Source organism: Marmota monax, unplaced genomic scaffold (assembly GCF_021218885.2).
Source record: "Marmota monax isolate L192 unplaced genomic scaffold, Marmota_monax_Labrador192_F-V1.1 WCK01_AAM20220418_F8-fsc00414, whole genome shotgun sequence".
Lineage (NCBI taxonomy): Eukaryota > Metazoa > Chordata > Mammalia > Rodentia > Sciuridae > Marmota > Marmota monax.
Window position 1 is genome coordinate 395,105 of NW_026694289.1, and position 21,510 is coordinate 416,614.

Genomic DNA, 21,510 nt, shown 5'->3' on the forward strand with positions numbered 1-21,510 from the left:
GTTTTAGAACATGTATATAATTTGCAACATAGCATATCCAACACTTTAAAGACTATGTTTCTTTTTCTTGAGAACAATTCTGTCATTTGCAACAGCACAGATGGTCTAGGGGGACATTAAGTAAAATAAGCTAGGCACAGGAAGAAAAATTCTGCACAATATCACTCATTTTTTTTTAAAGGTTATCTCATAGAAATCGAAAAAGACAGAATTGTTACCAGAGCCTAAGGGGAGTTTGGTCAGTGTGTGCCATGTTACAATTGGACTTTAGGGATCACATCTGGTGTTTTATTGTGTAGTAACTATAGTTAGCAATAATGCAATATATATATATATATATATATATATATATATATATATGAAGAGGATTTTGAATTTTCTCACAGTTATAGATTTTGATATCCCTTCTCATGGATTAGTCAGCAAAATCACCTGAGAGTTGGATTTTACAAGATCTCTCAGAGTTGCATATACTTAAAAGTCAACAGACTTGATGTAGGGCAAATGACTTCACTGAAATGGAAAGGCAGAAAACAGTGACTGACAGCACAGGAGCTCTCATATTCTAGGATTAAATACTGCTTATAAGTTGTATGTACCACTAAACACTGAAAGATCTCTCTGTGCCTCAGTTCCTTATTTGTAGATGTGGAAAGTTACCTATGGTAGTGTTAATTGTTAAATGTATGTAAGCTGTAAGCTCTTCTTCCTTTACACGAGCCCTACACTTTGCAGCTCATGGTGAAGCTGTTATTTGCCATAATCCCCACTTCAGTCTCAAGGTATAGGCAGCAAAGTTTGCAACTCACATTTTTGGTTCAGGAAATTGAAATTTAAGAGATTTTAAGAGCCTTGTGGAAAGTTACAACACCTATAAATAATAGAGATAAGAATATATTTGGTTCCTTGGGGCCAGTGATCCTTAACATATGAACTCCCTCCGCAATGCCCTGGATCCCTTAATGAAGAGCTGTTGTCACTCTTTTCTCAAATCCTCTTGTGCCAAGGTTTCCTTGGGAAGTCTGATGCCCTGGAATAGGCATCTGAGCCAAGAGAAGAGTCAACACACAACCCAGTGTTATGTCCCTTACCTTTTAATGTTTGACATAAAATATGGCAGTTTTTTCTAGTTAAAGTCCCTCTTAAGAAAAAAAGAAAACCCATCCTGCCGGGCCTCTTTCCCCAGTACCTTCTCACTATCAATTCAGTGAGCCATCTTGATGATCAACTGACTACCCCAAGTGACCAGTAGTCTCTATGGCTCTCAAACTGACTTGGAACTCAGGATATTCTAATGCAACTGCCACTTGCTGGCTGTACCAAGAAATAATCTTTTTTTTTTTTTTATTCACTGCCCAACTGTGGATGGGCAGTTAATGCTAATGAAGAGGGCAATTGGGCACTGGACTGGTGGTCTGGTGGTGCAGTAAATCGCTACATCTGCTGACTACTGAGATGAGCAACTGGCTGAATGGAGCAACTGGCTGAATGGAGCAAGGCCTCACTGAAAACAGGTAGTGATTGCATCCACTTTGAACATCTGCTCATGATGTGCCTCATCCAAACCCAGTCTCATATCCCCTCATCTCTTTCTAGACCCTGCAGGGGCAGGAGGCTGGCTCTTATCTACCTTAGAGGGACCTGACCTAGGCCCCAGTTTTGAGAAGTGCTCCCTGAGGGAAACTTGGGCCCTCATTCATTCTATCATAAAATGAAATCTCCACACCTTTGCCTGATAGTACTGTCCTTTGTCTTCACTCTCTCATAAGCACCCAAACAGAAGGGATCCTGGCCTTCTCAATTCTGTGGACATCTTACCTTGAAATCCCAAGTTTTTTCCTTTCTAAGCATGTCTGGGTTTGCACAGATATAACACTGGGTTTTGTATTTTGACAATGACATTCAGAACAGTTTGGCTTGTAATTCCCCTTACATGAATGTCTATTGCTATGTTTAGATTTCACACCTTCTGCCCCTTATCTATTATTTCAAAGAGTGTACACAAAATTGGCATAAAGAAATGAACATTTCCTAAATTTAAGAAATATTTAAGGCAACCATCTTTATAGAATGATAAAATACAACTGAGTAATAAAGCCAAACTACAAAAACACATTTAAGAAATATGTGGTTGGGCTGGGGATGTGGCTCAAGTGGTAGTGTACTCACCTCAGCACCGCATAAAAAATAAAAATAAAGATGTGGTGTCTACCGAAAACTAAAAAATAAATATTAAAAAAAATTCTCTCTCTCTAAAAAAAAGAAAAGAAAGAAAAAGAAATATGTGGAGAAATTGAAGGGTGGAAAATCAAATAAACATGAAAATAGGTTGTGTTAAATTTAACTGATTAGTTTGAGGAAATAACATCCAGAAGTTCTGTCTAAACATAACTCCATAGCAGCAAGGTTTCCCATCTCAGAGGATTCCTGATTATAACCTGAGAACCTCACCACTGCTTTCAAATTTGACCCTCTCTGTTCATAGACTGACAGTTGCAATGGAGGGCAAGATGTGCATCACCAAATCACATGGTGAGAGACCATCATGGAATTTTCAGAGTGAGCACATGCCACAGTACATGATGCTTTTATTCTGCTCTCTAGACAATTTTGTTTAATATGTCTGTGTTTGTCATTTAAGAGTACATGTTTTGGGGCTGGGATTGTGGCTCAGTGGCAGAGTGCTTGCATAGCACTTGTGAGGCAGTGAGTTCAATCCCTGGTACCACATAAAAATGAACAAATAAAATAAAGGTATTATGTCCACCTACATCTAAAAAATGTTAAAAAAAGAATACATGTTCTGTTTCAAAAAATAAACTCCCAACCTATATATTATTATTCTTTGTTGATAAAACATGTCAAATGAATAATCAAATAACTTTTCTTCAGTCCTAGTTGATTAAAAAAGCTTCAGGGTGAAGAGAAACAAAACAAACATATTGAGAATAAAAATGTTTTCATTCTTGATTTGAAATACCATTTGAAGTATCTATTTTCATTATTCAAGAGTCACCAGATATAATTTAAAAGTTGTCCCATATTAAGTAAAAAAATGCTTTAATGAAAAAGAAAATGAATTCTTCTGTTTTGGTGTTAAATATTCTGTAGATGACTGTTAGGTCCATTTAATTGATGATATTATTTAGGTCAGAAATATCTTTATTGATTTTATGTTTGGATGACCTGTCTATTGGTAATAGAGTGTATTAAAATCAACCAGTATTATTGCATTGGGGTCTCTATGGATTTAATGTCAAGAAGTAATTTAAATGTAATTAGGTGCATTGACATTGGGACATACATAATTTCTCTTTCCATACCTTTTTGTTTGACTGGTCCCTTTACTAGTTATGTAGTGGTCTTCTTTCTCTCTTCTGATTGATTTTTTTGCTTGAAATCTGCTTTGTCAGATATGAAAATAGCCACTCCAGCTTATTTTTTTACTCAATTTGAATGGAATCTTTTTTTCCATCCTTTAACTTTCAGCCTATGAATGTCTTTGCCTAAAATATTAGTCTATTGCAAACAGCATGTAATTAGACCTCAATTTTTAAATTCATTCTGCCTATCTATTTTGAGGAGTTGAGACTATTTACGTTCTGTGTTATTATGGAGAAATGATTATTATTACCTGATATTTTTGTTAATTTATTATATTTAATTCTGCCTTTTAAAAATTAGTAAATTGCACTTCTATTGATCTTCAACTCTTTGGAAGCTTTGGGGTTTGCTTTTGGGGTCATTTTTGTGAGAATAACTTTATGTATTTTTTGTAGTGCTGGTTTAATGGTCCTGAATTATTTCAACTCAAACTTATAATGGAAAGATTTTGTTTCTCATTTGTTCTGAGAGATAGCTTTGCTGGATAGCAATCTTAGCAGGCAATTGTTATCTTTTAGAGTCTGTAATATCTTATTTCAGGCCCTTCATTATTTTAGGATCTGAGTTGAGAAGTCAGATGTGAGCCTTATTGGTTTGCCTCTAAATGGGATCTGATATTTTTCTCTTGCAGCTTTTAATATTCTTTACTCAATTTCTCTGTTAGGTGTTTTGATTCTAATGTGTCTTGGGGAAGTTTTTTGCTGATCTTGTCTATTCAGGGTTCTATATGCATCCTGTATGTGGGTGTTTTTTCTCATTTCTAAAGTGGGAAATTTTTCTCACCACCGAGTTTCTAAATATATTTTGTCTGTATCTCCATGCTCTCTTCTATCCAAGCAACTGTCAGATTTGGTCTCTTGATTTTGTCCCAGGGTTCTTGTATATATATATATTTTGTACTGCAAATTGAACCCAGGGGTTCTTTTTTATGATCTATTTATTTTTATTTTTTAATTATTAGTTGTTCAAAACATTACAAAGCTCTTGACATATCATATTTCATACATTTGATTCAAGTGGATTATGAATTCCCATTTTTACCCTGTATTCAGATTGCAGAATCACATCGGTTACACATCCATGTTTTTACATACTGCCATACTAGTGTATGTTGTATTCTGCTGCCCTTCCTATCCTCTACTATCCCCCCTCCCCTCCCCTCCCCTCCCCTCCCATCTTCTCTCTCTACCCCATCTACTGTAATTCATTTCTCTCTCTTGTTTTTTTTCCCTTTCCCCTCACTTCCTCCTATATGTAATTTTGTATAAGAACCTGGTTGAATCTGGTGTATGCGGACTTTACTTATTAGACATCATGCATTTCTTATATGTCAGACCAGAAACTAGAAATCCTTTTTGATTAAAAAAAAATAGAAAACACTTTTCCTTCTCTAGGTTTTACATGAGGGGACAGTTCCTTGCTATGACTTGAAGGTCATTAGTCTTTCTTCAGAGATCAATCTTCTCCTACCCCTATCTAACATAGTTCTCATCTGTGGTGCTGCCACTTTTTGGCTCACTCTTTCTTTTGTTTCCTTGCTGTAACTTTGTCTCTCTCATTTCCAGATACTTTGACATTATTTCTATAATAATCAGTTTTTAAAGGTTGGTGTAAAATCTTTGCAATAGAGTCTTAATTATATATCAGCTGTCCTACTTGGTCAATAGGATATCTGTTCATTGTTCTTCTAATATCAGTAGAAACTTCCTGGTTCTTTACATGCAGTTGCCTTGTATTTTATATGGGATATGTCTAATTATATATTATTATGATGAGAGTATTTAAAATCCTATGTTGATGTTTTTGCTTTAGCAGACTATATGCACATATATACTAAACCAGCCTTCTGTGGAATGTGGTTTCAACTTTGTATCTATTTAGAAACCCTTTGCCTTGACCTTTGGATCTTTGTTTATTGTAAGCCTTGCAGGGGTCAGCTGAGGTCCAGGTAGCAGTCTACATGTCAAATCTTGTCCATATTCTTTCCTATCCCCTGTGGGATCTGGTTGATACAAGGGTAGCTCAGAATTGAGCCTGAGTTGCAGAGTGATTTTTCCAAACTCATTCCTTTCCACAACCTTCACCACTGTGTGTGGGTCCTCAAGCCTTCCCTTCTGGTCTTCTGGCAATGAGACTGGAACTTTTGTTTCCTTGAATATTTGTTCACTCCCTGTGACAGAGGCCAGGACCACATCCAGTTCTAAGAGGACACAGAGATTAAAGTAGTGTGATTACATGATACTCTCTTGGGAAATTAGCTTTTCAAATGAAGAAAAGGCCCGACAGTCTCCATTGCCACTGCTGTGACCACAGAAGAATTTCCCAAGTGAGGATCAAGTAGAATGAAGGAAAGAAAACCACTGAGACAAAGAAAACATGCATATTCCAAGGTTTCTCAGAGCATGAGGAATTCCCTTTCTCCTCTGGGGCCTCTTCTAGAATTCTTTCTGTCTATATGCCCATTCCCTATCCAGGTCTCAGGCTTCCTAAGAGCAGGCCTGAGACACAGGATAGAAGTGGAAAATTCTCCTCTGTGTATTTTTAATGTGCTGGTCTCTTCTCCAGTCTGCCTTCTGTGATTTGCTTGCCTAGTGGTCACAAAGATCTTCCATGTATGCAGTCTGAGGTTTATATGCTGAATTCAGTCTGAAAAGATGGTGTGTGCTTACTACACTCTAAATGAAATCTAGAAACAACAGTGATATTTTTACTTAGGAAATTAAATCAGTCTGAACCACAGGCCACACAAAACATACAAAGATAGAAAAGACTTTTAAAAGTATTTTCAGAAAATGAATGGGGGACTTAGTGTCACAATTGTGTTATTTTTATTATATGCTCCTTAAGATAACTCTGCTTTGTCATGCCATGTTCATGGGGTAGGATGGAAACAAATCAAGAAGATAGAAAATAATTTAAATAACTAATTCTCTTTGACTAGACACGTAAGTTAAACATAAAATTGAATGTAATATTCAGTTAAGTATGAAGTGTATAGTATAAATAAAAGAATCTTATGCTAGGTGAAATAAGCTAGGCACAGAAACATAAAAACTAAATGATTTCGATTATATGTGGAAACTATAAGAGAAGTACTAACAGAAGTGGAGAGTAAAATGGTTCCACAACAGGGGTAAGGTGGGAAACAGAACAGGATAAAGTATGATTTAATAGAAGGGGACAAATTTTCAATCAGAGAAATAATTTCTATTGGTTTACTGAATAGTGTGGTAACTACAGTTGATACTAAAATATTATGTATTTCAAAATTGAATAAAATATAACTTAAATATTCTCCTCACATAAAAGTGATTTTAAAATTTTAGAATAAAGAATCATCTAAAAATGAAAAGAAGATAAGTGATTTCTTTTATAGGTAGGCATAGTGAGTGACTATGTTGAGGGAGAGAGCAACTGGGAATGACTGTTAATGGTCATGGATTTTCCTTCTTGGGTGATGAAAATGCTCTAAAATTAATTGTAGTGATTGTTACACAACTCTGAACACAGTAAGGGGCATTGGAGTGTCTACTTGAAATGGCTGAATTGTTGATATGTGAGCTACAACTCAATAAAGCTGCTTTAAAAAACAAAGTGAGGTAAGTTCATTAGCCTGACTTAATCATTCAACAATTTATCTATTTTGTAACAATAACACACTGTACCAGATAGTATAGACTAAGATATAAAATATCAATTAAAATATAAAATATTTGGCAAGGCAAGGTGGTGCATCCCTATAATCCAAGCAGTTTGAGAGACTGAGGCAAGAGGATCCTGAGTTTAAAGCCAGCCTCAGCAACTTACCGAGGTTGTAAGCAACTCAATGAGACCCTGTCTGTAATACAATATAAAAACAGCTGTGATGTGGCTCAGTAGTTAAGAAACCCTGGATTTAATCCTCCGTACCCCCCCAAAATAATAATTTAAAATAAAATAAATAGCCCTTGTTTGAATAGAAATAACCATTTTCAAATCTTTGCCTTCTCATTTTGCCCTCATGTCCTTGTAGATACCCTACACAAGAAGTAGGACTCTTGGAATTCACTTCTGAGAGTGAGATTTAGCCACTGAACAAAAACTGGTCATTACTTGGGAATGGTCAGACGGGAACAAAACTGCAAAATCAAGACAAGATGATGGCTCTTTGTGGAGCACTCTGTTTCCTCCATGAGACTCCTTCTTTGACCAGAGGATGGTCCATGAGGCATGTGGTGAGTGTCCAGGGAGTGACTGACTTACTGGTGGAATTTGATGCTACATATTTTTCCACACATAGCACAGGGGAGGGACAGAAACACAGCTGCCTCTGGGGATACCCCACCAACAACCACCATAGCAGGTGTTTCCTGGGGCCAGAAACCTAGTTTACTAGCAGTAGAGTGATCTTGGAGGATGGACTCCAGAAGTGGGCACTGTGGGGTGTGACCTGGAGGTCTGAGACACAGTGAGAACTCAGCAGAGACACTGAAGAGCTAGAAGCTCACAGAGATGATGGACTTCAGCAGATCTTTCTCTCCTGTGCAATCAAGGATAGAGAATTTATGTTTTTGATCCTCAGGAAATCTAAGGCAGGGAGATAATATCCTCTCAGCTGAACTCTTCAGGAGGGGGATGCAAAAGTGTATAGAGTTCAGGACAAGCCAGAGTGGGCAGAGGAGTGGAAGATGCAAGAAGCAGATTTGCATTGAGGACCTCCTTCATTTCTCTGAGGCAATGAAGCAGATAAATAAGTCTGGAGGTGCCAGGTCCAGTGCTGGAGTCTCAGGAGGCAGTGTTCTGGGGCACCACCACCATCATGGCTTGGACTCATGTGACATTTGTAGAAATGGGGTCTTGGGGACATCTGGGCAAAGGTTTTGCCTTCTCCTACTCAGGTTTGCCTTGGCAAGGGTTTGATTCAACATAGTGTGTTTTCCCCTCTTTTCAGGTTTCTGGGCCCAGTCTGCTCTGACTCAGCCTCCCTCAGTCTTTGGAACTCCTGGACAGTCAGTCACCATTTCCTTTGCTGGGACCAGCAGTGATATTGGGAGATTTAATGATGTCTCCTGGTACCAAAATCATCCAGAAACAACCCATAAACTCATGATTCATAGTGTTAGTAGTCGGCCCTCAGGGATCCCTAATCATTTCTCTGGCTCCAAGACTGGTAACACAGTCTCTCTGACCATCTCTGGGCTGCAGCTGGAGGATGAGACTGATTATACTGCTGTTCATAGGCAGGCAGTTATAATTACCACAGTGGGCCAAGTTTAGGGGGAAGTGAGACCAAACCTCCCCTAAAGACAAAGGTTCCTTTTTGCTTTGATGAGTTTCCATAAACTCTGTAAAAAGATTGCTTCCTGCAACATGGATTAGAAATTCAGTTCCTTCTCAGCTGCCCTCCTGTCCTGTGGTGAAATTTCTAATCCCACATGGAAGAAACCATTCAGGAGAGAATGAGAGTGGGATCTCCTTCTTTTATAGAATCACAAGTCCCTCAGGTCAATGAACCCCTGTATGTGAATTTTCTCCAGGGCTCTTAACTAAATGACTTCTTCTTTTTCTTTCTTTTTTTTTTTTCAATAATGAAAGAGATATTTGGAGGGTGAGAATTCCATTTCTCAGGGATTCTCAAAGTATATGATTTCCATGATATGCAACCCAATTATTAGGTGGAACCCCAGTTAGAATGAAAGGTTAATTACATATGCAGACATATGGTCCTCAACTTACAGTGGAGTTACATCCTGACAAATCCATTGTGAATCAAAAATACAAATAAAAAATGCTTTGCATATACCTAACCTACTGAAAGTCAATGCTTTGCAACTCTATACACTGTATAGTTTAGCTGCCATCTTGATTGCAAGGCTTATTGGAGCTACAACTCCCCAGAACCCCGAGTTATAACACACATGGAACTATCCTGGGAAAAGATCAAAATTGAAAATTGAAAGTATGAATTTTGTTGATTATATTTTCAGGAATTCTTTAAACAGCTATCAACCTTCAATAATCAACCTTCACCAGTTTGCCAAAAAATTTTTAGTGTTAGCAATGAAATTTTTACATCCTAACATCTCACATGTTAACTCAATATGACATTTCTGTACCTACCATTGTACTTTGTAGTTTTTGGATGTGAAGATTCAAAGTACATCAGTATCTTCCTGTGCTTTCTCTAATAATTAAACTACACATGTACATATATTTTTTTTAGGGTGGGGTTACCAGAATTCAACTCAGGGGCACTCTACTGCTGAGCCACATCTCCAGCCCTATTTTGTATTTTATTTAGAGACAGGGTCTCAGTGAGTTGCTTAGTACCTCACTTTTGCTGAGGCTGGCTTTGAACTTGAGATCCTCTTGCCTCAGCCTCCTGAGCTTCTGAAATTACAGACATGTACATATTTTTTGAAAAATATGAGAACATTCTTACTTACTATGGATAAGAAAATTTGAATTTTTGAAGCTTTCGTATTTCAAAACACCTGCCAGAATTTCACTCTTCGATGCCATGGGGGCTTAGGACTCAAGGAAATTCCCATTCTCTCTAGGGAATTCCATGGCTGAGAGAGAGACAAGGATGCATTTTTTGCCTCATTTTTGGAACCTCCCAGGAATTCTACTTTCAGGTGCATCTTTCCTTCTTTTCCACCTGCTGCATGGATCTGTTCTGGACCTGCTGGAGGTGCAAGGAGTAGGGTCCAGGCTTCCACCTGAGCTTTATCATAGCAGCATGGGGTCACAGTGCTAGAGCACTGGGCCCATCTTTTTTTAATTTTCTGGGTTCATGGATTCTGGGTGACTTTGTTCTGCCTCATACCAAAATAGGAGCTTCTTTCACCCTACTCTTGCTTTATATTTTTCTTATAGAAATTGTCTCTACGTATAATTTTATTCTGAGTCCCTGTTCTTTGTAGTTAAGGAAAGGGAATTAATTCAAGTTTATTTAACTTTAAAGTCTATTATTGTATAGTGTACCATATCAAAAGAGGATTCTGACAGATGAATAAATTTTTTTTGCAGTACTAGAGATAGATAAAATAACTATTTACAGTACAATGAAAACCAAAAAATGGTGACTATATATCCGCCTCCTCCCATTTCTTCTCATCCCAAGAAGCAGGCATCATGGTAAAAGGTAAGGCTTTCCTTGGTTGGCCATCTGTCATTGATATGTTCTTTTGCCAGGAAAGTCACATCCAACAGGAATTTTGTTAAGGGTAAGTTTCCTCATATCCTCTGCTCCTTAGCTCAGCAAGAGTTCCAGCAGTGGGTCTGGTAACAGTTTTTTTTTTTTTTTTTTTTTTTTAATCGAGGATTGAACCCCTGGGCACTTAACCTCATCTGCAGCCCTTATTTTTATTTTTTTTTATCTTGAGGGCAGGGTGTTGCTTAGTGCTTAGAGCCTTGCTAAGTTGCTGAGCCTGGCTTTGAACTTGTGAACCTCTTGCCTCAGCCTCCAGAGTCACTAGAGTTATAGGCATGCACCACCATGCTAGGCTTGATAACACTTCTTTTGAGAGGAAGAAGATTGATGAAATTCTGAATGATGAGGCTTCAGGTAGAAGGGAAATTAGGAAATTCCTGCTCCTGATCCTGATGAGACTAGCAGAGAAAGGAAAGTGTAGATGAGAATCTGGCCCTCACCCAGGCATAATATCCTTAGCAGTACAAATGTCTATGGTGCAAGTCCCTTTGAAAGTCAGATTCACCAGTTGAACAAGTCTCAATAGGACACTTCTGGGAAGGAGGTGGTCACACCACTTAGCATTCATGAGGTTCACAGAGTTCTCCATAGCATCAGCTCCACCTGGACTCATTTTCCACAAATCTGTATTTGCCTTTCTGCAGAGAACAAACCAGGGTAGGGAGGACCTAGAGGCCAGAGCTATGGATAGGGAAAGGATAGAAAATTACTCCCTTCTCTAACCAACCATCTGCACTCACTGTTCTGATTTCATTCTGCCCCAGGCCCATCACTGCCACTGCAGGTGTTGAGACTTGTGCAAGTATTTTTACAAGGGCTCTCATGGCACGCTGAGAATCAGGCTTTCTCAGGTCTAGCACTTTTCAGTATGGTTCATGGCTTCAAATCTGTGTAGCTCTCCATTATCCTGTTCCTGACACTCTTGTTTGTGAACCTTTTAAAAACGTTTCAGTCCAGTTTCAGAAGGGCACACTCTCTCAATCAACATAATAAATGTCGCCAGAGGCATTTTTTTTCCTGAAGTCTTGCAGTCCTCAATCAAAAGCTCACCAGTGATGCTGTGAACAGAATCCAGCACCCATTCTGGGAGAATGAGGAGATGTCTTGAGACTGGAGTTTGTTTTGTGACTATGGTGGGAGGGAGTGAGAGAAAAGGAAACTTTCTAATGAAATTTCCAGGGAGCATATTTCATGGCTGACATTTTACTAACTGACCATGCTTTAGAAAGTTTTCATGACCATCCCGGGGTCCCCAGGGGTTCCCACCCGTCCTTCACCAACGCCGGCCGGCCTGGCGCAAGTCCTTGTCTGGGCCCTGGCCCAGCCCCAGGTTGGAGAAGCCAAGGCGGCGGCGCTGGGATCTGGAGGGTCCATTCTTGTGATTCTCAATGGAGAGTGATAGCACAGATTCATAATGAAAACCAGCCCCTGGCGGCCACTAATTCTCAAAAGACGGAGGCTGCCTCTTCCTGTTCAAGATGCCCCATGCGAAACACCAGAGGAGGAACCTAAGAGACCCCCTGCCCAAGAGGAGCCTAGTCAAGCACAGGCCCCAAAGAGGTGGCTGAGTCCAACTCTTGCAAGTTTCCAACTGGGATCAAGATTACTAACCACCCTACCATGCCCAACATGGAGGTGGTGGCCATCCCCAACAATGCTGATAATCCAAAGCATCATCACAGCATTGATTGCCAAAGGAAAGGAGAGTGGCAGCAGTGGGCCCAACAAATTAATCCTTATCAGCTGTGGGAGAGCCTCAACTCACCCTTCAGGACATCAGCCTCAATTCCAGACCAGCAATGATTCTAAGAGGACAGAAGTTATTACAGACATATTGGGACCAAACCCTGCCACTAGGGATGCAAATGTTCTTAGACCACCTGGACCCATTCTGGGGCAGAGACTGGAGAACTGTGCTGGTGGAGACACAGCAGCCTACACCCTGGACAACAGCTTAACCAACATCCAATGGCTTGGAAAGATGAGTTCTGATGGCTCCTGTAGCATCAAGCAAGAGATGGAGGAAAAAGAGAATTGTCACCCGGAGCAGAGTCAGGTTAAGATGGAAGAGCCCTCAGGAACCTCAACATCCTGGCAGGACTCTGTCTCAGTGACTGCCTTACTCTTACATGGCCATGATTCAGTTTGCCATCAACAGCACTGAGAGGATGCGCATCTTGAAGGACATCTATACTTGGATTGAGGACCACTTACCCTATTTTAAGCATATTGCCAAGCCAGGCTGGAAGAATTCCATTCGCCACAACATTTACCTCCATGACATGTTTGTTCGGGAGACATCTGCCAATGGCAAGGTCTCCTTTTGGACCATTCACCCCAGTGCTAATCGCTACTTGACGTTGGACCAAGTGTTTAAGCAGCAGAAATGACCCAATCCTGAGCTCCGCCGGAATATGACCATCAAAATGGAACTCCCACTGGGTGCACGGTGGAAGATGAAGCCTCTGCTTCCTTGGGTCAGCTCATACCTGGTGCCCATCCGATTTCCAGTGAACCCGTCACTGGTGCTGCAGTCCTCAGTGAAGGTGCCACTGCCCCTGGCAGCTTCACTCATGAGCTCCGAACTTGCCCGTCATAGCAAGTGAGTCCGCATTGCCCCCAAGCTTCTGAGCTTCCAGTCTTGGTTAAGCAGGTCACCCTACCCTCAGATTGTGCATGTAGTCTTCTAGATTCTCTTTTAGGATTTCTGCTACTAGCTGATGAGGGCATAGCCCCTCTTCCTGCTGTGGGACCAGTGAAGGAGGAGAAACCCCTGCTTGGAGAAGGGCTGTTGCCTTTGCTTCAAGTTCAGTCCATCAAGGAAAAGGAAACTCATCATGGGGAGGACATGCCACAATTAGTAAGACCCATTAAAGTGGAGAGCCCTCCCTTGGAAGAATGGCCCTCCCCATGCCCATCATTCAAAGAGGAGCTGTCTCACTCCTGGGAGGATTCATCCTGCTCTCCCACCCCAAGACCCAAGAAGTCCTACAGTGGACTTAAGTCCCCAGCCTGATGTGTCTCAGAAATGCTCGTGATTAAAGGAAGGGAGAAGAGGGAGATGAGCCAGTCTTGAAGGAACAGCATCTGCAGCCTCCCTGTCTGGATGAGCCTGAGCTGGTCTTCTCAGAGGGCCCAGCACATCTGGACGAGCTACTGAGGCCCCCTCCTGGCAGAGCCTGTCTCCCACCTGAGCTGCCTCCAGGAGGAGGGAGGACCTTTCAAGACCCCCATTAAGGAGACTCTGCCCATCTCCTCCACACCAAGCAAATCTTATCCTCCCCCAAACCCCTGAATCCTGGAGGCTCACACCTCCAACCAAAGCACAGGGTCTTGATTTCAGCCCAGTACAAACCCTCCAGGGCACCTTTGGCTCCCTGCCTGACTCCCTGGGGCTGATGGATCTGAGCACCACACTGCTGAAAAGCATTTCCCTCTTTGACTCACCCTGAGAGCTCCTCAATTCAGAACCCTTTGATCTTGCCTCTGACCCCTTTAGTAGCTCTTCCCCCTCTGATCTGGAAGTTCCCAAGCCAGGCTCCCCAGAACTACAGGTTCCCAGTCTTTCAGCCAATCGTTCTCTAACTGAAGGTCTGTTTCTGGATATGATGACTGACAGTCTTAGCAAGATGCTGCTGGATATCAGCTTCCCTGGCCTGGAGGAGGACCCATTGGGCCCTGACAACATCAACTGGTCTAAGTTTATTCCCGAACTACATAGAGACTGGACTTGACCTTGCCTTGCTGCTCAAGCTGTCCACCATTCCAGGCATTCATGTGGCTGGGCAGTCCCAAGGCTCAGTGTACCCCAATTCCTCTGAGTGAGGATAGCAGGTAGGGACCATGCTGCTCCTCTTAGCTCCCCAGCCTGATTATGCCAACGCAGCAGTCACACCTTAACTGCTGCTGGGACCTTTGCAAGCAGTAGGGTAAATGGTCTCTGTGCCACCTATGCTTCTTGAGAGAATCTAATTCCTCTACTCTCCCGGCCATAAGCTGAAGGGTGAGAATGTCAAAAGTAACGGTATCCCAAACCATTTTCATTCTGTGCCCAGCAGTCTCACCTTCCCGGCTCCTTGTAGGGTGACCCTTGTAAATAGTGTAAATTTTCCAAATTATCCTCTAATTATAAATGTAATAAGCTTATTTCCTTAGATCATTATCTAGAGACTGCCAGAAGGTGGGCAGGGTAACAAGGGGTTGCAATTTGCCTCTGGTCCTTGCTTTTGGTTCCTGAAGAAGGGCAGGACCTGCAGTGCAGGTTTCTTCCTGACCCAAGGTACCTAGCTCAAGGGTTCTTTACTGTAGGCACCCAATCTGCTTCCCAGGGTCCCTCTTATTGCTCCTTCCTCCTACCTCCCCATGTTTCCAAGTCAGCTTTCCTGCAAGAAATCCTGGTTTAAAAGGTCTCATATCGGGTCAAGAGTTGAATTTTGGGGTGGTTGAATAAATGCTTCTGCAGCAAAGAGAATAAGTGCCCAGATGTGCCCCCTATTATGTTTCTCTGATAATGTCCCTAATCATGCCAGGGAGACTAGAATTGACAAGAACTCAGGTGGAGGCTTAAGAAGGTAGAAAGGACCCCTGACCTGCCTGGCTTCCTTAGCTTGCACCTCAGCTTTGCAAAGAGCCACCCTGGGACCCAGCTGACTGCATGTACATGAGCCAGATCAATCACACTATTGTAACTACCTACCAAATAAAATCCAGGGTGGAAAAAAAAAGTTTTCATGAAAACAAGATGCATTTAATGAGCCCACATGTGGCTCTTTCCATGTTCCTGTTCTGACATTTGAACTTTTTGAATGTGTGGATTTAATTGTACTTGATGAATCACAGATTAGACTATAATTTCTATCTGTTTGTTCTCCTTTGAGGACACTCATTTCCTATATAATAAGTCACATGATTATCCCACAGGTTACTGATAATTTTTTTTTCTGTTTTTGGGAAGATTCTTTTACTGTTAAATTTTCCCTTCTGTGTATTTTATTGATTAGTTTATATTATGAGGCTAATCAGGGTGACTCCTGTTTAGCATCTATTTTTCATTTCATATCTCCAGGAGAGTGTCCATATGTAATCATTCCACACATTTCTCTCCTTTAAACTTTAATTTCCTTCCTGTATTTTTCTAGATTTCCATTCACTTCAATAGTGTTTGCCCTTATTTCTGGGATGGATTTTGCAAGGGGTGCCCTAAAGCCTTTGTCAGAGAAATGTAACACTTCTGTCATCTCCTGACTGTCTTTCACATGAATGTTGAGCTTCCCTAAATCCATTATATATCAAGATAGTTGGACTCTATTCCAGACTTCCAATATTATTTTATAAAACTCTTGCATCTTGTTAAGATCATATTTGCATATTTCTGTCTTAGCAGGCAGTCTGCTAAGTTGAGTTCAAGATACAAGTTCTAACTTTCCATGAGTAGGTTACTTTATAAAAGTTTTGCAATACTCTTTGCATTTACTTTGTATATACACCATACAGTCTCCCACTTGGAAACTGGTTGTGGACTATCCCTACCCCTCAACCCTGTTTTCAGTTTTTGCATCTTTAGTATCAGATCCATGTGTCTGCAGTATAGAGGTAAGGCCATAATAAGATCATAAGTGATCTGGGTGGTTGCTTTCCCAACCTCATCTCAACCTCCTTAAACCTTATCTGTGGTGCTTACCCTTCTCCTGCTGGTTTAACAAAGTGTATGTTTATTGCTGAGCACATCTATGCCTATACATGTGTCCAGGCTGAGTACCAGGAAGACAAGGCAACAGAACCAAGGAAGCTTCATGCCATCCTCTTGGATGCACTCTAGATCAGGTCCTTACGCCTTCTGCTGTGACTGCTGTCAGTGAAGCCAGATGTCCTGAAGGATGGGGTATTGAAAATGGACAGCAGGAAAACAAAACATGATTTCTCAATCCTACTCAGAGCATCAAGAGTCACCTTTCTCAGGATGGAACACTGAACAAGGGGTTTGTCCTGTCTCATATGGGATCCCTTTCAGTCCCAGGGCTGCCTGGAGTCCAAGCCAGGGAGAAAAAAGGACAAGCAGAAATCTCACCTCTGAGTCCTGTCTTCCTACCTTCCCTTCTATGGCTTGTATTTCAGGGTTCACACACAGCTGTTTCATGCATTTTGGGGCCCATTTTCTTTTTTAACTTTTTTGATAGAGAAACTATTACCTGCAAAAACAATAACATGTTGTTTTCAATATGGAAATTTAATTAGGATAAAGTAAATAAATATGAAAATACAGAGACTGAAAAAGCATTTCATAAATTTTTATGAGAAGCATCAGGAAGAAACATTTCTGTTGTTCTGTTTCTCCTGTGTTCCAAGGTTCAGAGAGCTGGTTTTATCATGGACAATGAGATACAGAGGAAAATAAAACAGAAAAGCAGAAAAAACACATCTCTGTGACTCAGCAAATAAAACAGATAAATTGGAATGAATTTTCAATTATGGAGTTCACCATAAAACCATATGACTATTGTAGATACAGATGACTTATTTTTCTGTCTTCCTGTTCTTTTTCTCATTCATTTGTCCATAGATTACCTGCATTAGCAATGCCATTAATAGTGTTCATTTCAAAATTTTAGTTCAGAGAGGTATGCAGATGTTCAGATGTTTATCTTGCAATCACACAACTTGCTTCACATGAATATAGCTGTGTATCTCAGATTAGCTTACTTTAAGAAGAAAGATACTTTCTGCTGTCATTGAGAAGTTCTTTAAGAATTGCTTACTTTAGCTGGGTGCAATGGTGTACACCTTTAATCCCAGCTACTTGGGAACCTGAGGTAGGAGAATCATGAGTTAAAATCCAGCCTCAGCACACTTAGAGAATCCCTAAGTAATTTAGCAAGACCCTGTCTCTAAATATCTCAGGTTTCACTAGGTGGCATAGTCTAATATTAGAATCCTTTCCTTCCTCTGAAGAGATCTATGAAATGGACTCAGCAAACAGTGATTTTTTTGTGAAGTTGGCCTAGACTTCATTAAGACTGAATAGAAGGATTTTTTTTTCAATTTCATGGGAGGCTCACACCAGTCTTATACAAAAGTCTTCCACCATGAACTAGTATTTCACCACACAGTTGGCTCAATTTTTATTCCAATTTTTTTGGACATGACCATTATGAGATTTTAAAAAAATTGCTAGTATCACTTAAAAGTATTTATTACTAAATTGTTTTTGATGCAAGATTAGGATGCACAGAGTACTCATGATTATACATTAATGTGCTGGTAAACATTTTGTAGTGAGAGGGCATATGTGATGAAATAAAAATAATTGTAATAGCAATGATGATGATGGTGGTGGTAGTGGTGATATTGATGAGAACAAGGAAGAGAACAGGAGCAGAAGAAGAGGGAGGAGGAGGGAGGAGAACAGGGATGTTGGAGGTGGCATAAGCACACAGATGAACTGTGGTACCAAACACATCCTGTGTTCTGTAGCATCACCCATGCTGTGATGGGAGAAGGAGTAAAATCAGTTTTGATTCCTATTTGTGAAGTAAGGAAACTTCCCTGAGGGGTGTCACATAGGTCCCTCTGAACCGGACCCTTTGTAGTAAGGCTAAAGCTTATTCTGCACTTTTCACTCTTTTATCAAAACACATGGACCAGAGAGAGATTTTACATTTGGACATTCAATTACGTGGCCCACTGTCAAGCACACTGCAGAGGCCACTTCTCTGTGCTGTGCTGAGAAGGACAGGGTGGGTGAGGCAACATATAGTGAGACTGCACTCCCTGTCCAACCCTCTCAGGTAAAAGATGGTTTAAGGGTCCCCTGCAGAGGGAAGTTCCTGCTCTGAGGCTCATACACTGGCAGGGGGCAGCAGAACTGCATCAAGGAGCAGTCAAAACAGAAGCTCCAGATGCCCTGGGGAGCCCAAGAGGAAGGCCAGCTGTGGGGTTCAACGGGTGTTTAAGGAGCAGTCCCCAGATTGAAAGGAGAATTCATTCTATGGCCTTGGGTTGTAATGAGCAAAGGTTTTGAGGATCAAACTTAGAGTGTGCCAACCCACAATTATGCCAGGAGCCTGGGCAAAAGAGGGCTTTCCCTGGGAAATGCACTAGAGGAGCTGGTCCCAGGTATCAGGCTGGGCAGCTGCTGCAAGGCTGACTCTTTTGCATACAAAATGAAATTAAACCTGTCTCTCTCCCTGCACAAAACTCAACTCAAAGTGGATCAAAGACTTAGGAACTAGAACAGAGACATTGCACCTAATAGAAGAAAAAGTAGGCCCAAATCTTCACCATGTCAGCCTAGGACCTGACTTCCTTAACAAGATTCCTAAAGCACACGAAGTAAAATTAAGAATCAATAAATGAGATGGATTCAAATGAAAAGCTTCTTCTCAGCAAAGGAAACATCAATAACGTGAGGAGAAAGCCTACAGATCAGGAGAAAATCTTTACCACATGCACCTCCAATAAAGCATTAATCTCTAGGATATATTAAAAGCTCAAAAAACTTAACACCAAAAAAAAAAAACCTAATCAATAAATGGGCTAAGGAAATGAATAGACACTTCACAGAAGAAGAAATACAATCAACCAACAAATATATGAAAAAGTGTTCAACATCTCTAGCAATTAGAGAAATGCAAATTAAAACTACACTAAGATTTCATCTCACTCCTGTCAGAATGGCAATCATCGAGAATATAGGCAACAATATATGTTGGCAAGAATGTGGAGAAAAATGTGCACTCATATATTGCTGGTGGGACTGTAAATTGGGTGCAACCACTATGGAAAGCAGTATGGAGATTCTTCAGAAAACTTGGAATGAAACCACTATTTGACCCAGCTATCCCACTCCTCGATTTATACCCAAAGGACATAAAATCAGCATACTACAGTAATGCAGCCATGTCAATGTATATAGCAGCTCAAATCACAATAGCTAAACTATGGAACCAACATAGGTGCCCTTCAATAAATGAATGGATAAGGAAATGTGGTATATGCAATGGAATATTTCTCAACTTTAAAAAAGAATGAAATTATGGCATTTGCCAGGAAATGGATGGAGCTAGAGAATATCATGCTAAGTGAAATAAATCAATCCTGAAAAACCAAAGGCTGAATGTTTTCTCTAATATGTGGGTGCTAATTCACAATAAACTAGGGAGCCCTAGAGAAGAATAGCAGTAACTTATATTAGGTAGATGGAAGTGAAGGGAGGAGAGGGGAGGGTATGTGGGGATAGGAAAGATAGTAGAATGAAATAGATATCATTACTTTATGTATATATGTGGCTGCATGACCTATGATTCTACAACATGTACACTCAGAAAAATGAGAAATTATCTATGTATGATATATCGAAGTGCATAAATGCATTCTACTGTCATGTATAACTAATTAAAAGAAATAAAAAAAAAAAAAAACCTCTGTAGACTGACATGGACTCTTGTGTCCCTCTTTTCACAGCTCTGATGATAGCCTATCCTTGGTTCATTGACAGGGTCCTCCTTACAGGAAGAACCCCCGATCACCCACTTTCAAGAGTCAATTCTGTACCTGTGACCATGATAACATTCAGAGGCCACAAGTCTAAAGTGCAGTTCTTAAATAGGTCTGGTTTCTGGCCTTTTTAACAAGATAATTTGAAACACTGATAAACAACTAAATAAAAGAAAGTATTCTTGTTCTGACCCTTAGTGCCTTGTGAGAAGGGGGATGCCACAGAAGGAAGAAAATACCAGATGTGAAATGAGAATAGAAGCTGTGATGAATACAAAAAGCAGGTGCGTGCTTACCAAGCAAAATGTATATATGAAATGATTTACCAGAAAGGCTAATATTTCCAGACCACGTTCAAACGAAACAGCAAGGATGGGACAAAAATGCACTTGGGGACACAGAAAGAGAAGGAGGAAAGTTAGGTACAATGATTCACTGTCTGCTGAATCAGATGTTATCAATGGCCACAGTAGGTTTCATCTCAGCCCATGACCAGGCTCCTAGAAGGTCAACAACCCTGCTGAGCTGGGCCCAGGACATACCACACCTTAGGAGGTCTGGGACAATGGTCATCGTGTCAATTTCTGAAAGGAGACTCTATCCTGGAACTTGGGGTTCAAAGCTGATTTTCTGCCCAGAGAAAAATCTGGAGGAAGTTGGGACTCCACTCCTCCTCCTCAGTCTCTTCTTCTCACTCCCACTTGCACTCAATGAAGAGACCTAGGGGAGGAGAAAATTTGCATGACAACCAAATATTACCCCAAAGGACATGAGAGGAAATAAGAGAGGCCTGGGGGAGCCCAGCTCTCTTGTGATTCAGGAGACAGAACTCTGGGACATCTCCACCATGGCCTGGATCCCTCTCCTTCTCACCCTTCTGTCTGTCTGCACAGGTGATCTGCTAACCTGTCCCCAGGCTCAGCTCTCACAGGATCCTGAGCTGGGTCCAACCCAAACCTTGAGCTCAGCCCAACATAGTCATTAAGGGTACCTGCTAATGGGTCCTTCATCCTCAGGTCCCCCTCTCTTCTTCTCTCTTTCAGGTTCCATGGCCTCCTATGTACTGACACAGCCACCCTCAGTGTCAGTGACTCCAGGTCAGACAGCTATAATCACCTGCTCTGGAGACAAACTCTCTGAAAAATATATTCATTGGTACCAGCAGAAGTCTGCTCAGTCCCCTGTACTGGTGATTTATGAGGACAGTGAGAGGCCTTCAGGGATCCCTGACCGATTCTCTGGCTCCAGCTCAGGGAACACAGCCACCCTGACTATCAGCAGGGTCCAGGCTGAAGATGAGGCTGATTATTACTGTCAAAGGTGGGACAGCAATGCTAAAGCACACAGTGTTTCAGGCAGATGGAGAAGTGAGACACAAACACTTTCCTTTTCTGTGTCACATTCTTATAGTCTTCAGGAGGACTGGCAGTAAAGCCATA

The 21,510-nt window shown here is 41.0% G+C and overlaps 1 pseudogene and 2 gene segments (V, D, J or C); all 3 read left to right on the forward strand.

Moving 5' to 3' along the window:
* LOC124108957 (immunoglobulin lambda variable 2-18-like) overlaps window positions 1-11,978 on the forward strand; it is a 29,232-nt gene extending 17,254 nt beyond the window's left edge. The window contains 2 exon segments of the V gene segment in view: window positions 8,315-8,533; window positions 11,836-11,978. Coding sequence covers window positions 8,315-8,533; window positions 11,836-11,978 — 362 coding nt within the window.
* A 15-nt stretch (window positions 11,979-11,993) lies between these two features.
* Window positions 11,994-14,313, forward strand: LOC124108958 (forkhead box protein M1-like; annotated as a pseudogene).
* Window positions 14,314-20,840: 6,527 nt separating this feature from the next.
* Window positions 20,841-21,503, forward strand: LOC124108959 (immunoglobulin lambda variable 3-25-like). The segment is given in 2 exon segments: window positions 20,841-20,964; window positions 21,115-21,503. Coding segments are annotated over 2 exon segments (513 nt in total).
* Window positions 21,504-21,510: the final 7 nt, after the last annotated feature.